At 37.4% G+C, this 16,158-nt stretch overlaps 1 protein-coding gene across 2 annotated transcripts in view; it reads right to left on the minus strand.

Annotated features, from left to right (window-relative positions):
• Positions 1–1,013: 1,013 nt before the first annotated feature.
• The window catches only part of COG6 (component of oligomeric golgi complex 6), a 61,013-nt gene continuing 45,868 nt past the window's right edge, over positions 1,014–16,158 (minus strand). For both annotated transcript variants that reach the window (XM_075722260.1, XM_075722266.1), the window contains exons 14-19: positions 14,414–14,545; positions 13,707–13,874; positions 11,626–11,733; positions 10,031–10,084; positions 7,186–7,265; positions 1,014–3,531 (exon numbers count right to left, since the gene is read on the minus strand). In XM_075722260.1, coding sequence (XP_075578375.1) covers positions 3,384–3,531; positions 7,186–7,265; positions 10,031–10,084; positions 11,626–11,733; positions 13,707–13,874; positions 14,414–14,545 — 690 coding nt within the window. In that variant the 3' untranslated portion in view covers positions 1,014–3,383. The remainder of the gene's footprint in view (positions 3,532–7,185; positions 7,266–10,030; positions 10,085–11,625; positions 11,734–13,706; positions 13,875–14,413; positions 14,546–16,158) is intronic.

Raw genomic sequence — 16,158 nt, forward strand, 5'->3', positions numbered from 1 at the left:
ACATAGGATTGAACACAGAGGCACTGTCACCAGTGTGGATGAACCACCTTGGGTCCAACCCAAACTCAACTGTGTACCTTGCTGTTTGCTGGATGTTCTGTGGGTGACAAATTCCTTGGGATCCTGATTCTGTTTCAGGGACTCATGTGTTGGAGGTCAAAGATATGGTCCCTACATAACAACTGGAGGAAGATCTAGACCTTGGCAGCCTCACAAGAGCCCTCACGTACATGCCACAGGGCCAAACTCCTCCTTGCTTATTCTATCTCATGCCTCCCATATTTTGCATTGATTTATGCACAGCTGCTAAATTCAAGAGAGAAGAAACGGAGCTGCCCCATCTCATACTATACAACAGCCAAGGGTTTGGGTGCTCTCCAAGGCGGCGGGAGATGTCAATTCCAAACTCCTTTGGCCCAGAACCCAGCTCTCCCACTTCCCACAAAAGTGCTCTTTGCATCAGACAACAATGCAAAAAGAGGCCTTTTACGCATCTGTTCTCAGATTTGCGTTGTCAGAGTGTCAAACACCGAGAGCGCTGCCTACTGTAGGCAGTATTCAAACACCACTCTTTACCTTACCCAGCTTTCCCAAGCATATTGCTGCCTGGCAGAGAGTAACGGACTCACTCTCTGAAGGCATGCCCCTCCACATAAAGCATTTAAGGACAAACAGCAGAAGTGCCGTGACTAACTCAGCCCAGCCAGGTGAGCATCTCTTCATGCACTGTGATGCTCAAGTCAGACCTGCAGTAACTGGTCTGAACATGGAGCCGGTACCGACACCCAGAATGATTCCATTTGCTGCAACGCTTATGGGTCATGCGTCTAACTGAGCAATTAGAGGACTGCAGCTTCACGGTTCCTGGTGTGGAAATCCTGGGAATTTGTAAAATAAAAGGGTCAGAAATGCCAAGCTAGAAAAGGCAGGTCAAAACCTAATCACCTTTTCCTTCCTCCTCTTAGGAAGGCAAGCGAGAGGAAATAACAACATGGAAGACAGAAGTCAGTAAATCAAAAGCTTTTATTGACGTCCTTTCTCATTAGTGACCCTTTGTCATTTACTTTAATTGCACAGTCCAAAATTAGTGATTGACTTTAATTTTTGTAAGTTACAACTTTTATAGCTTTTGCTTTATTGAGAGAAGATAAAATCATGGATAAGTCTCTACATGGACTCAAAGATAGGAAGCAACTTCTTACTAATCCTCATGCAAACTACTAACTGATTATTGGAGACTGAGGTTGAGTGTAATTTCAGCAGATAGGTGACTCTTATGAGTATATTAATCTAATAACAAGCTAATTTATAATCCTTTCACAACCGATGTAATTTTCATATATTAGATAATAATTATAGGCATATTAAGCAATATTAACATTATTAAACAACAATGAACAGCCTTCTGAATGTATACTACGGTAATGCAAAATCTGAGTAATTAAGAGTGCCTTACGTAGTGCAAGAGCATAATCTTCCATTAGAGCTTTTCTAAGCTTCTAGAATTTTTTGTCTTACAGGTCTGGAGTTTTTAAAAAGAATAAATCTAACATTCACATTTACAGAAGAATTTATGCCTGATCCAAGAACTCCAGGGACACTTACACTTTCAAATCTTTTTCTATTATACCAACAAATTATGCCCATTTGGAAAAGGAGCTATTGCTTTATTGTGGTATTACCAAGGAAGCTGCTTTCTGAGCACACTGGATATATCTTGTGCAATGAGTTTTCCAAGAGACTAAAACGTATCGCTGCCGCTCTTCTCTATTTCTTGCTCTTTTGCAAGCATACACTAAACTGCAGACTTGGCTGCCACTAAGTATGTATTTTATATGGGGAATATTACTACTGATAAAAATAAAATATGTAAGTTATTCAATATGAATGACTGCTCATCTCCCCCTTGATGTATATAAGCAAGCCACATCTAATATGAGTGTAAACTCAGGCAACTGTAATAATTCTGTGGCACCCATACAACAACAAAAAGGAAAAAGTGAAATGCTTGCAAGGAAAACAGCTGGTCTAAACCATCTTTTACAAAAACCCAACAAACAAAAAACCTAACCCCAAAAATACCCCAAATTTCTTTTACTAACTGTTTTTTTCCCCTGAAGGTTTCTCCATAACAAGGCTTGCCTAGAAGAAGAATATGTTTAAGGAATTTACAGAAAATTATCATAAGACCCAACAGAGAACAAGTGTCCTACTTATCTATTTTCCTCTTTTACTTGAAGCAAAGGTCCCCTAAATTGTAACTCTCCATATAATTAGTGTTTCTACACAGAGCAGGTTCAGCTTTGCACCGAAGGAGGAAAGAAATGAAACCTTCACTCATGGCTTTCTACACATCAGCCTAGAACAACTACGCACCCCGGCTCTCCCACATAATCCTCAGGACAACCTGTGGCTGCCACAGGTGAACTTAACCACAATTTTTAGGAGCACCACTACAGACATGTAAACAACGAAAAATATCTTGGTGGATTATTAACTGAATAAATGCTTGTACCAGAGCAGAAGGACTTTTCCTGTACTTACAAAAAAGCAAAGCAAAAACCATGTACATATGAAGGAGGAAAGGCCATACTGCCATGCAAACCATCTTCCTAACCTACATTGTTATTGGTCCCAGCCTTAAAAGATCAGCAAGTTTCAACTGATACAAGGATTCCTACAGAATGATTGCACTAAAACAAAATCCTTCCAGTAAAACAAAATTATACAAATAACTTAAAAAGCATTAAGTTCCAGGTTATGTACATGCATGTGTTCAAATATTTCTTTTTCTTACAGAAATACCAGAACTGGCAACAATGATAATGGATTCCAAAAGCACACAAATTTTGCCTCAAACATTTAATCAACAGGATTTGAAAAACAGCATCAAATGTTCTGAAATGGTTTGAGCTGTAAAAGTGATGCACTTGAGACATTCAAAGTATATCAGTTGTATTAAAATTACAATTATAAGCGTTTACTGATGATAGGCTGAGAAAAAGAGTGAAAGAACAGGGAAAAGAGCAAATAAAAATATTGGTGAGGTCATAAAAGACACTGGTTCAACCTCTAGTTGAAAGGATTATGTACAGCAAGGAAAAAGCTTCTTCTTTTTCAAAGAGATTGCATATTGTCACGGTTCATTTCCATTAGAGGAATATATTAAAATAATTTTTAATCTATATTCTATTTTCTGGCCTCTATAGGTATTCAAAGACACAGGAAAGACTAGACTTCTGCCAAGCAGATTAAACAAAACAGCATTCCTACATATTTTAACCACATAGTTACACATTAAAATTCAAAACAGAAAAATAACTCAATGCAAATACTCAACAAATACAGAATTACGGATTCTGATAAATCTGGGGGAAGCAAGACTATGAAAGGAGTGCCTGAACTTGATGAGGAGATCTGTGTAGTATGGTTTCTGGATCCTTATATTCATTTGAAGGATCCATCACAGCTGCATATAACTCACTGTAAGCTCTGCAGACCAGTTCTGTTGACTGTTTTATTATCTGCTCTCTAAAAAACAAAACAAAAACATAATTTGCAAATCGTAGCCAATATAACGGTACTACATACACGGAATTAAAGACATGCTAAAAATGCACATTAAAAATCAGTGTCAGTTACATTAAAAAGCTCTTTTACTTCAACTGTGAAAACAGCTTAAAGTTTTAAAACAAAAGGCTTCTTAATCTCTTTGTATCATAGATAAACTTGCATATATGACCCTGATAACAAGAAAGTAGCTTCTTTATTTCTGCAATCATTAAAAAAATAGTAGAAAGATTTAGTTTGCATACATCAGTTTTTCACCTGCACTCCCCTGCATCTTTTAAAAGACTGATAATCTTTGTCATCTACCTTCTACCTCCTGTGGCTTCTTGCTGTCCTTTGTAAATAGACACTTTTTTTTTTTTTCACTTACCGGCAAATATATTCTATTTGCTTTATCTTGACAGCACCTGATCATCAGTCAAAAAGGAAGAGCTGAAAGTGATAGTGGTCAGAGATTCAAAAATTGCTACAGTCTTTTACCAACAGTGCTATGAAGTATGTCCCGTTATTTTTCTGGATCTAAATGAGTAACAATGCACAGAGACTGGATGCTAAATTTAACTGGAAAGTTTAGTATTTTTTGAAGACCAATATTTTTATTTTTACATTGCCCATTGAATCAGTTTACTTTAATCACCATAGTGATGTGTTTACAGTTGCAGATTCACTTTTATCTATCAGAAACAGTAGTTACACGTATTTTACAGCCAAACCCATGCAAGTAAAATACCAGGAGAAGCTGAGGAAACCAAGGTAACCATGAATCCAGATTCAGCCCTGCTGTAATACACAGCAAAGGAACAAAGACACTAAAACTGCATCCACTAAGATCAGGGCTGAATTCACCAACCGTTGGGAAATGACATGAGAAGTTAAAGAAATCTCAAAGACCAAGTGCGTAGAACTTCGTCTTTTCAGGAAATATTATGAAACGGCAGCTATGACAAAGAAGATTAAGAGACAAAACCTCCATTTTATTCTGATGCACAGTATCCAGTTTTTCAATATACAGGATCAACTGCCAGCGTTAATAGGTTATTAGAATAGCTGAAAAAAAGACTGGCCTTATAATAGCAAATCTAGTAACACTATTATAAGGGAAATATATTCAAGGTGTTCAGGTGAAACAACTGTCTCTGATCACAGTCTGGGATCACTAAGCTACTGTAACATGACAATCTTTTAAGAAAGTATTGCACACAGAATTCATATAAAACTAACTGTCTCGCACCAAATAATATTAAATTAAAAGAAAAAGTTCATTAAAATATTCCAGAGGACTGAACAGCATCAAATGAGTCTTTCCATCACATAATGCCAGTGTCATTAATCAGTACATTAGGATTTCAGTTGCCATAACAACATGATACATTTTATCACTAACACAAATGGCAGCACTTTCTAAAAATAGTAATTCCAGCATTCAGTTTCTGTGATCCAACACAAATGAAAAGAGCTTTTCAAGACCAACAACCACACAAATAAATAGCTTGAAACTTTTTAAATGAGCATGAAAGACAAAAGCATGCATTGGCAAATGGTGGAAGGAATGTTCTTCATAGCTGTAAAGCTTAAATGATATTGCCAGTGAGTATTAATACACTGGTCCCTTATCAAAAGCATGTGGTCTGATTTTGAGAATCAAAGAACTCTTGGGTTTCAGCTCAACCATTGGAACAGTGAATCACAATTATGTGATTTCAAGGAAGACATCTTCAAAACTGACATCAAATGCCTGCAAAACTAACTTGAAAATTTCAACTACTATAGCCAGAGATTAAAATTACAGTACTGGTTAAATGTTTTGCTTGAATTTTGAGAAACTTTTGAATTCTGAAGGTTTATTTACTACAGAAAATGTTGACTATTAAGACCGTGATTCTAAAAGCATGCATCTCTGTAAATAGGTATCTTAACTTCAAAATGATTGCTTGGTGTTTAAAGCTACATGTTTGAAGGCTAACGGGATAACAGATTTTTTTTTTTTTTTTAATTCTGAGCAGAACCTGACCTATAGTGTTGAGTTATAGCAGGTTAATAAACTCCTGCATGTTAGCTGAGCTGTAGCAGCTATAGCAATCAGCCTCACACAGGCTCCCCTCTCACCTGCCCACTGTTGCAAGATAACATGAATTTGGCTTAAATTGTGCTGAGAGGTTTAAAAACCTTATCAATGGGATAAGGCTAAGAGTGCATACATGACCCGTCTATCTTGGTTCGTCTGACAGAAGAAATGATTAAGTTAAAGTAATTTCACTGTGCCTGAGTCTTTACGGTAGCATAAAGTCTACCTCTGAAAAATTGCTTCTGTGTTAGCAGTGAAAAATCGAGGCTTTCAAAATACATTTACTGTTGTTACGATTTTTAAATGGACCTACATTAAAAAAAAAAATACCAAGAGCTAAAATACAGGTTTAATAGCTTGACACCTAGAAGCAGAAGTTGCAATGCTTCACTGATGTTACTGCTCAAGCTACCCTGTTTGATCTGTACTGGAGCAGAACAGCTCTCACATAACAGGGTCAGCTCTGCTGGCTGAGCTGCGGGAATGGTAGCCATAGCAGAGAGACCCAACGAACTACTGAAAAGCACCAATATCCCCCATGCCAAGCCATGCACCAGGCATATGGCATGGAAGTAACCGGAAGTCTTTGGATGAGGAGAACCTGAGCAAATAGCAGGAGAACGTGGCAGTCGGACTAGCTGATCGTTGTAGGTCCCTTCCAACCGAACTATTCTATTCTAATGAATTCCCAACAATAAATATTTTTCCCTTGACATATGTAATTTTTTAATTGCAAGATGCTGTAATACAATCCTGCTGAGGACAGATAGTAGTAATGAGACTCCAAATATTGTTGCGTTACATAAAATGTGATGCGCTAGTCTCAATTTCTAGTATCTAGTAGTCTAAGCTGCATTCTTCACAAAAGTGTGAAAAAACATCAAGAAAAGTTTTTGATCAGTGCAGCATATAATTCTCTGAGTTTAAGTACTACAAAATGTCTTCATATGGTTCACATTTAATTGGAAAGAAATTCGTGGCACTTTCCCTAGCCTTAGGGTTCAGTTGTATTGAAGTTCTTGCTTCCATACTTCAAAGAAGAAATCACTATTAAAAAATCATATCAGGTAAAAAGTAATCTCAGCACAGTATTCAATGAGACAGAATGCCAGTACTCCACAGCAGAAGACAACAAAGTTGGCAATTCTAGACCTGATGGAGCAGTGAGGATAAAAGAAATCTTGAGTGGAGAATTACATATTTTGTCTGTCTTTGGAATGTTTACAAAATTGTTCTAAAACACTTTACAACTAAGTTAATGAAAACTGCTGACACAGTGGAACATGTTCAAAATAGATGAATATAATTCATTTTGATGGTGTCCGTTAAATCAAGAGTAACTACTTCAGAAAGTTACAGAATTACGTATTCCTCACTGCTTGTTCAGAAAGAGGAGAGTCAGAACAAAACTGAATCGTGACCTGAAGGACAATGCAAATATGATCACAGCTGATAACTTGAATTCTCATCATGATCCACTAAAACCTAACCAAATTCATCTTTCTGATCATTATGCAGGCATTATAGAAATTCAAAGGTAAGGTACTTACTTCACAGTGGCACTCAGAAGGAAATTCAGCTGGGACATTAGTAGACTATCTGGAGCAGACAAATAGCGATCAAACTGAGCCTAGGGGTAGCAGGCGTGGGGAAGGGAATATGAGATCAACATATTAAGAACTTGCTGTTATATAAAAATAGGTAAAACCACAGATCTCTGAAAAGTGATTACATTAAAATGGCACCTTCTTATTTGATAAAATTTTCTCTTTTTATATATTTTAGATAGAGCCTAACATAATATACAGATGTTTAAGGTAGAACTTAATAGTCCAAACCAAATGTCTAACTTCAGCACCCCTGTCACCAAAATTTAAGTTTCTGACTCTGAGGAGTACAGGTGGAGGGGCAAATAATGAGAATCCAGCTTCCATAATTATCCATGTAAGTTTCCTACACAGCTGGTGCATGTATGCATGCACCTCTGAAGATCAGACCTAGTCTGTTCAGTGCAGAGGCAATACAGTAGCCTCCAGACAGAAATCTAGTCTGTCCAAGTTAGACATGTTGCATGTTTCTTTTTGCATGTTTCTTTTTACTTTTTGGCAGGGAGTCACTGCTTAATAATCTAATGAGCACTTACGCTGGGAAAAACAAGAGCAAGGGACCTAGTTCAAGCTCCTTTAACTGCTTCTAGGCCTACTTCTCCCCCATATAATATAGTGAAAAAATTGTGGTGCTTTGATCCTAGTAGTTTGGAGAGGAAAACACCAAGAAAGAGCATTACTGCTGTCTTCAACTATCTATCAGAGAAGTTGTGGATGCCCCAGCCCTGGAAGTGTTCAAGGTCAGGTTGGACGGGGCTCTGAGCAAGCTGATCCAGTGAAAGACGTCCCTGCCCATGGCAGGGGGGTTGGGCTAGATGATCTTTAACGGCCCCTTCCAACCTAAACCATTCTATAATTTTATGATCAAATGGGTGACTATAGAGAAGACAGAGCTAGGTCTTCTCACAGGTGAAAACATGAGGAATACTGGACACATATTACACTAAGGAAAATTTTGATTAGATAGTAAGAGGAAAAATTCTCACCAGGAGCGTCATCAAACACTGAACAGGTTACCCAGAAAAGCTGTATAATCTCCATCCTTGGTATTACTCATTCAGGCAAGGCCCTAGGCAACTTTATCTAATGATGGCAACCTTCCCGAACACTGGATGAAATCTTCTTCAAGATGGGAAATCCTAAAATCCACATCCATCCATCATTTAAATGTGCAAAAAGTGGGCACAAATGACTAATGAAGCCATTCGGTTCTCATGAATTAACTTTTTGGGGTTATCTGCCCTTGTCTGGAAAGCAAGGGAGCTTTAGCTGAAAGGGAGGTATGGACTAGAACAGCATTTGTAAGCACATATGAACAACTTAAAAGGCTGGCACCTAGAAAACTTCCAGGTTAAGTTGGGAGGCAGTGAATCTGCCTGCAAGTACTCCCTCCACATGGTTTAAATCCTGGGAAGGCAACATATTAGGCTGAAGATGGGATTTATGTGGGTTTGATTTCAGTATACTGGGTTCCTTTCTGATTAGTGTGTTCACACAAGCAGACATTAAACAAAGTAATGAAGAAAACAGAACAGTTGGATTCTTCTCTAACTATTTCAAGTGAAATTATTATCATAGAATCATAGAATCGTCTAGGTTGGAAAAGACCTTTAAGATCATCCAGTCCAACCATTAACCTACACTACCAAGCCCACCTAAACCAATCAAGGGTAAACTAGACTAAACCATATCCCGAAGTGCCACATCTACCCGTTTTTTGAACACTTCCAGGGATGGTGACTCCACCACCTCTCTGGGCAGCCTGTTCCAATGCTTATGTACCACTATAGATAACAGTTACATATATATACTTTAAAGAGATGGTCCCCAAGCTGCAGTCTTCAAATTCCTCATTGGTCTACAAGACTGTGATAAATAGAAGGTATTTTAAATGCAAAATTTATAAATATTGATAAAAATGCATGCTGATCCGAGTAAACGAATGAGTGCTCTGTGCCAGAGCTCTGTTCATCCAACCAGCTTGGGAATCATTGTTTAAAACTTGGAACAGAGGAAAACAGGCTACAGTGAAACAATCAGGATGGATTCAAGATACAATTTTTTAAAAAAACCCCTTTTTTAAAAAAAAAATTCTTTTAAAAAGACCTTTATTTCGTGAGGGTATACATGTATTGCTGGATGAGTGGGCCTTATTTACAGTTAAATGTTCAGAATAAAGCTAAACTTGGCTAAGCAAGAAGCGTGACAGATCACATTATTGCCTACTGAACTGTGATATTGCTATCTCTATACAAAATAGCCTTCACACACTCTAAGAAAAAATACCAGCTGATAATTTGTTTTAAAATATATTGTAGCTTTCAACTTAAAAAAATAAAACTGTGACATATGCCCAGCACCTAGCTTCTGACTTTAGCTGAACTATTTGCATAAAATCAAAGCCTTAGGACTAAAATTATAAATTATAGCAGAACCTATATTTCAAAGCATACAGGCAAAAAAGACACTTGATTAAAACTAATTAGAGGTAAGTATTTGCTTTTAGCAATTTAAGATAACTCATGGGATAGCATTCTTGTAAGTAAAGTTCTGTTTCTCAAGGCTTAGAAACGAATATTCTATTACTACCCATTCATAAATAATTTATGTATATATTACTTCAAGTGGTCAAATTACTACAAATGAAGAAACTATTCCCAGACATGTAATTTAGCTATTCTTAAAGAGTATGACTCGTTAGATGAATATCTACTACATCACGTAATTAAGAGTATTCTTTCCCATGTCACAGCATCACCACCATAATACAAAATTGTAAAATGCTTACCATTGCAACCTTCAGGGACACGGAATCCATACTTGGCAAATTTGAAAGAGGACCCTAAGAATCAGCAGTCAAAGGGAAGGGGGAAAGGTCATACTAGCACACGGAAAATGATAAGAAATAATAAATTCTACAGTCAGTTTAGGGTTTTTTGTTATTTGGTTCTGCTACAGATCTTAAATGTTTGGAAACTGAATCACCGTATCACTACTGAAATGCTGGAACACCTCATTTGTATTCTACTGCCCTCTTAAATGAAAAACTCAGAATACGGAGTTCTTAATATGCCCTCTCAACATCTTTCCTTCCTTCTTCACCATTAAATGATAAACCCCCCAAAAAGCCTTCCCCAAGGTCTAGGATAAAAACTGAACTGCAAACTGGCCACATCCGCTTGGTGTTCCAGAATTACAGAAGACAACTTCCCTCTATTCATCTGTTCCAGGACCGTGCAGAATTTAAGCCTGCTTCCCAGTAAATCTTCCATGCTGGTATGGCATTACAATGTATACATGCTGCCTAACACCCTAGCAAATCCGGTGACAACGTTACCTCTGCAGGCAGGCAACTGGACAGATATAAATGAAAACTGCTACATTCCATTAACAATCTGCCCTGGCTGATTTGAAATTGCTTTTAGAACAGGACATAGGCTCGTGGATAGGAAACCAAGCTGAGTTATTAATCAGATTATTTATACATTTATTTATTCATCTTTATACATAAAAATCTGTTGAGTTTGGGCACTTTATGCAAAATTATTGGCTGAAGAAACAACATAAAGCTCTCCAACAGAGTTCTGCTTTCTCCAGAAAACACTGTTCTTCACCTTCACAAAAGATCACAAAAGGACATAGACACAGCTGAAGGAAAGAGGGGCTGCATTAACACCTATCACATAACTGTGGGTCACAAGTAAGGAAGAGCGTGAGCTCTGAATTCCAGTTTTCACCTCACTCTAAAAAATCTCAAGTTTTCATTTAGAATCTCACTGTCTTGGTGCTAGAATAGCTAGAGCAATGAATAAGGACAAAAGAAGAAATTATTTCAAATTACTAACAAACTCATCTGCCAGTTTTTCACAGAAGGAAAAAAGCAGTAATTATCTAATGCATGCAGGATATCTATCCACTCCATACATACAGCAGTATAGCATGCAATGGAAGAAACCTGAATGCTACACGCACAGTAGGTCCAATACGTTCTAGGTGTCATGGAAGTGGCATACATACTCAGCATTTGTGTTTTAAAGCCAGCTTGACTCTGACATTTTCTGAAGCATATTAAACTACATATACAGTTATTCTGAGAATGTACAGGATGCCTGTGGTGTACAGAGCCTGTTGATGGTACACAGATAAGCTGCACAGGATTGTTGCATACCAAACCTGCTAGGCTTGCTGAATATACAGCGTAGGGGAAATCTGTAGTTGCAAGGTGCCTTTTGTCTAATAGTCCTGGTCCCGTGTGAAAAATCAACAGATATTACTGAGCTTTTGCTTTCAGAGGAAGCTTAATTTACAAAAATATTAGTGCCAAAATTCTTCTAGTTGGCAAGAATGCAGTACCTCCTGAACATGTACATTATATAAGTTTACCTGTTCCGGTTTGTGTTGCTGCACAGAGTTATATATGTAACTTAGACCAGCTCTTGTTAGCACATAGGAAGCTTGTTCATTTATGAGTGTATCTAAATGAGCTTCAATCTGAAATATTAAGCATAAGGTATTTGTAAAATATGCATAAGAATATTAACTAGAACAAGCTCTGGGGTTAAAAGGTGCAGACACACAAATAAGAAGAAAAGACACGACTGAAAAGGAGAGTGATCAACAAACAAGGAAAACCCACAAATACATACAGTATAATAATTTTATCCATCTACATCTTCAATATTACAAGGAGCCAATAACAAAAATATAGGTAATTCTTTCATGTCTGACTAACAGAAGAACCTATTTTATTTTGTATTTCTAAATTCAACAGCACCAAAAATTAAGAATACCAAAGCTCTAATCTTACAAAATAATTTTATTTTGCTATAGTTCTTTGAAAATATGTGATAAAAACCATCCGACTCTTATTGAAAATATTGATAATAGCATGGCAGTTTTATAATAAACAAGAGAAAGAGGCAGTCTTTCACAAGGAAAATAAAACTGAAACTAAATCATAATCAGTAATGATTTTAAATTCAGTAACAATAAACATGTATTTAAAAAAAGTTAACTGAAATAACAATAGACAATGAAATTAAAGCTATCGATTTTGCTTCAATTATCTTCATATGAAAAAAGTCATAAATATATTTTACATTCTTAGTATAATCTTCACTTTGCAGAGAAACCTAATCAATAAATCCAGTCACAACAGCAGCAATCATTTTTTAGTTTGAGTAGTCTTGGAAAGATATTTGGGTATATATCCATTACTACTTCATTTTTACAGATAGCTACCCCACATTTCATTTATTTTTCTTCCAATCCTAAAGAAAAGCAAGAATTTATAATATATCAAACTCCAGCAAAATCCAAGACCTCCATGTCTGATATTTGAAGAGTTCACCTTTTTACTTCCTAAAATTGTTTAGAAAAACCACACTTTTCTTTTTAAATCAGGAGGGAAATCTTAATATTTCAATTTGGAGATTTTATCTGTCTTAGAGAGTTCTTTTTTTCCTATGAAAAATGTTTCTCTTATTAAATATGCCATTCTAACTCCACTTTAATAACCTACTTATGTATAATCTTAAAGATATTTTTTCAGTCTCTTCCTCTATTTGTAAAACGTTTGAAGAAAGTAAATGGTATTAAATGCATAACCTTCAGTTCTACTGCTGATTTGAAGAATAAATCAACGGCAACATTTACTGTGAAAAAGAAACTCTGATAATGGAAATCAGAAATGCCCCAGACAGTTTGGTGGGGTTGTCTGTCTGTTTGTTTCAGAGCTAAAAGGTGCTAGAAATTCTAATTAGGAGTAGAAAGCGAAAAATGTCTCACAGCCAATCTTTACTGATGCCTTCAAATAAGAAGTTGTGATCTTTTTCTAAGCCCCCCAGCTCAAAAAGCTCTCCTGAGATATATTGCAGAGATGTTCATGCAGCAAAACTATAAATGGTCAGTGCCTAAGTTTTCCCAAGTCAATGGTTTATAAACTACATTTCCGTTTCAAAATGATACCACAGATTAACTACTACCCTGGCACGTTAGGTGAAACCAAACAAATGAGAAAAGAAAGGCAGAAAGGAGGACTGAAGTAGTAACTTCAGCTATACTATATTCTAGTATAAACTAGATGATGATCTAGTATTAACTACATATAGTCAGCCATGTGACTGAGCTTTCAACTTCCATTTGCTTCTTCTCACACAGTTTGCAGATAAATACTAGAATGTTCAAAAATGTTCACTGATATGGGTTTATCTGCAACTAAACCACACCAAAACAAATCTTCTAATAACTTTTTTGCTTGTTAAAATGAAAGATGCTGTGTACCATAAGCTCTGATACCTGCTATTTGCTTGTGGTCTCTGATAAGAAGCCCTCTTATCCCATTTCCCTGATTTAGAATTGACCCAAAGCCAACATTATCAAAGATAAACACATTCACATCACAACTTACAGTCTGCAAAAATCAGTAATAACTTCCATTTCCTTTTGGGGCTGTTAAAGCTTACCTGAAACTGTAACATTTCTAGACGTTTGTCAGTGAATTCAAAGAGAGCCAAAGTAGTCTTCATCATATAAAGCGAATTTACCATGAAGGTTGCCATATCAGCTGTGCCCAAATTACTAGCAGACATAGTACACATCTGTAACAATGGATCTAACACACAAGAAAGAACCTAGAATAGCAAACACACAGAAAAGAGGGAGGGGAGGGAGGAAATCATGTCACACAAGGCTTCTAAGTTCATTCTGTCTCTATCATGTATTTATTCCCCAAAGCAGAATAAAGAGAAATGAGAGTTTCCAACTGTGAAAGCAGTTTTCTACTGGATTTGTCAGCAGGTGATCAGCTACCATAGTGATGGAAAAAGTATAAAAACCTGAGAAGAACAGATTCCAACCTAGCAGGAGGAAGAGTAACCCAGATTAGATAATTGGTAATTGTGCAATCTTGAGGGTGTATTTACTTAATGGAGTAGTAATTGGATAACAGAATTTAGATACTGCGTTAAGAGTAGCACTCCATACTGTACCGTAATTATCCACTTTGTTAGTCATTCTCTTATTCACATTACAAACTCGGATTTGGTAGAAAGCTCCAAAACGGGACCAGACAAAAAAGATTAATGTTTCACCCATCTTTTGTGTACCAAGGCTAACTTACACATACTTTTCTTTTTCCCCTCCTCTTCACAGCAGTCAAACATTCTCATACCTGCACAAAGTCAGCTTGACGGGCATCGAGTGGAACAACAGATGAGTCATGAGATGCCAGAACCTCCCGTAGCAAGTTAAGTGTCTGATTTAGTGCAGAGCTGGGGCCAAGATCGGGAGGTGGGAGTTCAACCTGAAGAACAACATTATCTGTTTGTGGGCTTTTTTTTATTTTCATTTACAGCAAACACCATCCAATCTGTTAGCACAAATGCAACCAGATAATAATAAAATTACATGTAGCCATGCAGAGAAGAACTCTAATTTGACACTGGACAAATCTAGCCTGTTTCAAACACTTGCCTGCAACTTTCAGCATAACCATCCCATTCACTGACAGGCAAAACTGAATTTCTCCTTTCATTCAGACTATGCCTATTTTATAATCTAGAGAAACCTAGAAACCACTACCGTTTTTGGTAGTAAAAAAAATACCTTTGCTAAGTTAAGTGCCAAAGAATAGCCACACTGTTGGCACCACTGAATTCACTTTGAGCAGGACCTCTCGTAAACACTCCAGAAGCTAGTGCAGGCAATGCTCTGGGATATTAGGGTCATACTGCAGCAGCTGAATGAAGTCATCTTCTTGACAAGGCTGCACAGCCCCTATCATGCTGAGTATGAGAGCTGCATTCAGATGCAACAGTCTTAATCCCTAACAAGTCTGTATCTTAAATTACTAGTACACAAATTAAATCTGCGCAAGCTAATTCAAGTACACCTACATAAACTACAATGATACTGCAAGAACTGGAATGCAGGCCTACCTCAAAGATGAGAAGTAGGAATCGCAGGTGTTTAAAAAAAAAAGAAAAGTTTGTAAATCCTGGACAAAAACCCCATACTTTCTGAGTCAAATTATGAAAAGTTGAAGCACCTGAAATGGACTGAAATTCTATGCTATTTTTAACACAGGCTCACATACTTTAGCCCTTCTTTTTAACAGGCAAATACCCATTAAACACTTTATAAAATGTTTATATAATATGCAACTTAGCACGTCTCTTTTTCCCAATCCACATTCCTCGGGTTCTACTCCAAACGTAGTTGCATCTTCTTGTCTTCAATGATGCCTCAAACCGGCCTCCTGCTGCCTCCAGACCCTTCCTACAACCCAGGCTGCTGGCCTCGTTTCCTTCTGCCAACAATCCTCTTTCCATCTTCCTGTCTCCTGCCTATCCAAGGGCAAACCCGGATCTGGCTGGATCACATGGGAGTAAGGAGACCCCCAGCAATACAGAATAAGCTAACACTTCAAGGCATAATTTTTTTTCCAGAAGGGTGTAGGGAGAACTAAGTTTGGCCCGGACTGGCCTGTGCATCTCACTCAAGCAGTTTGGGCACAGCGGAGCAAGGCAGCATGCACTTCTACAACACTCTTAAGACTCCAGCACAACAAGAAAGGAAGGCAGCTTTGGATGGACCCCCAAGCCACAGGCTACATGTTCCTTCCCAAATGAGAACTACTGATTAATAGCATAACAACATGGATGTCTGAGTCTTCAAGGAAGAAAAAAAAAATCAAAGGGGAAGAGGCTGATGGCCAAAGAAACCAAGGAGGAGACCATAACAGGCATTTTCAGAGTGGAGCATTACAGAGCCTTCTGAAAATGAATCTGTACCTAATGAACATGCCACCAGAGAAAGAAGAAACAAGCTCCCTTTGGAGCCAGGCCTAGCTTTCACATTTGGTGTGTTTCAAAACATTTGAGATACCGTACATGTCCCCACACAGTTACCAAGACA

The sequence above is a fragment of the Pelecanus crispus genome, chromosome 1 (assembly GCF_030463565.1).
Source record: "Pelecanus crispus isolate bPelCri1 chromosome 1, bPelCri1.pri, whole genome shotgun sequence".
NCBI classification, from domain to species: domain Eukaryota; kingdom Metazoa; phylum Chordata; class Aves; order Pelecaniformes; family Pelecanidae; genus Pelecanus; species Pelecanus crispus.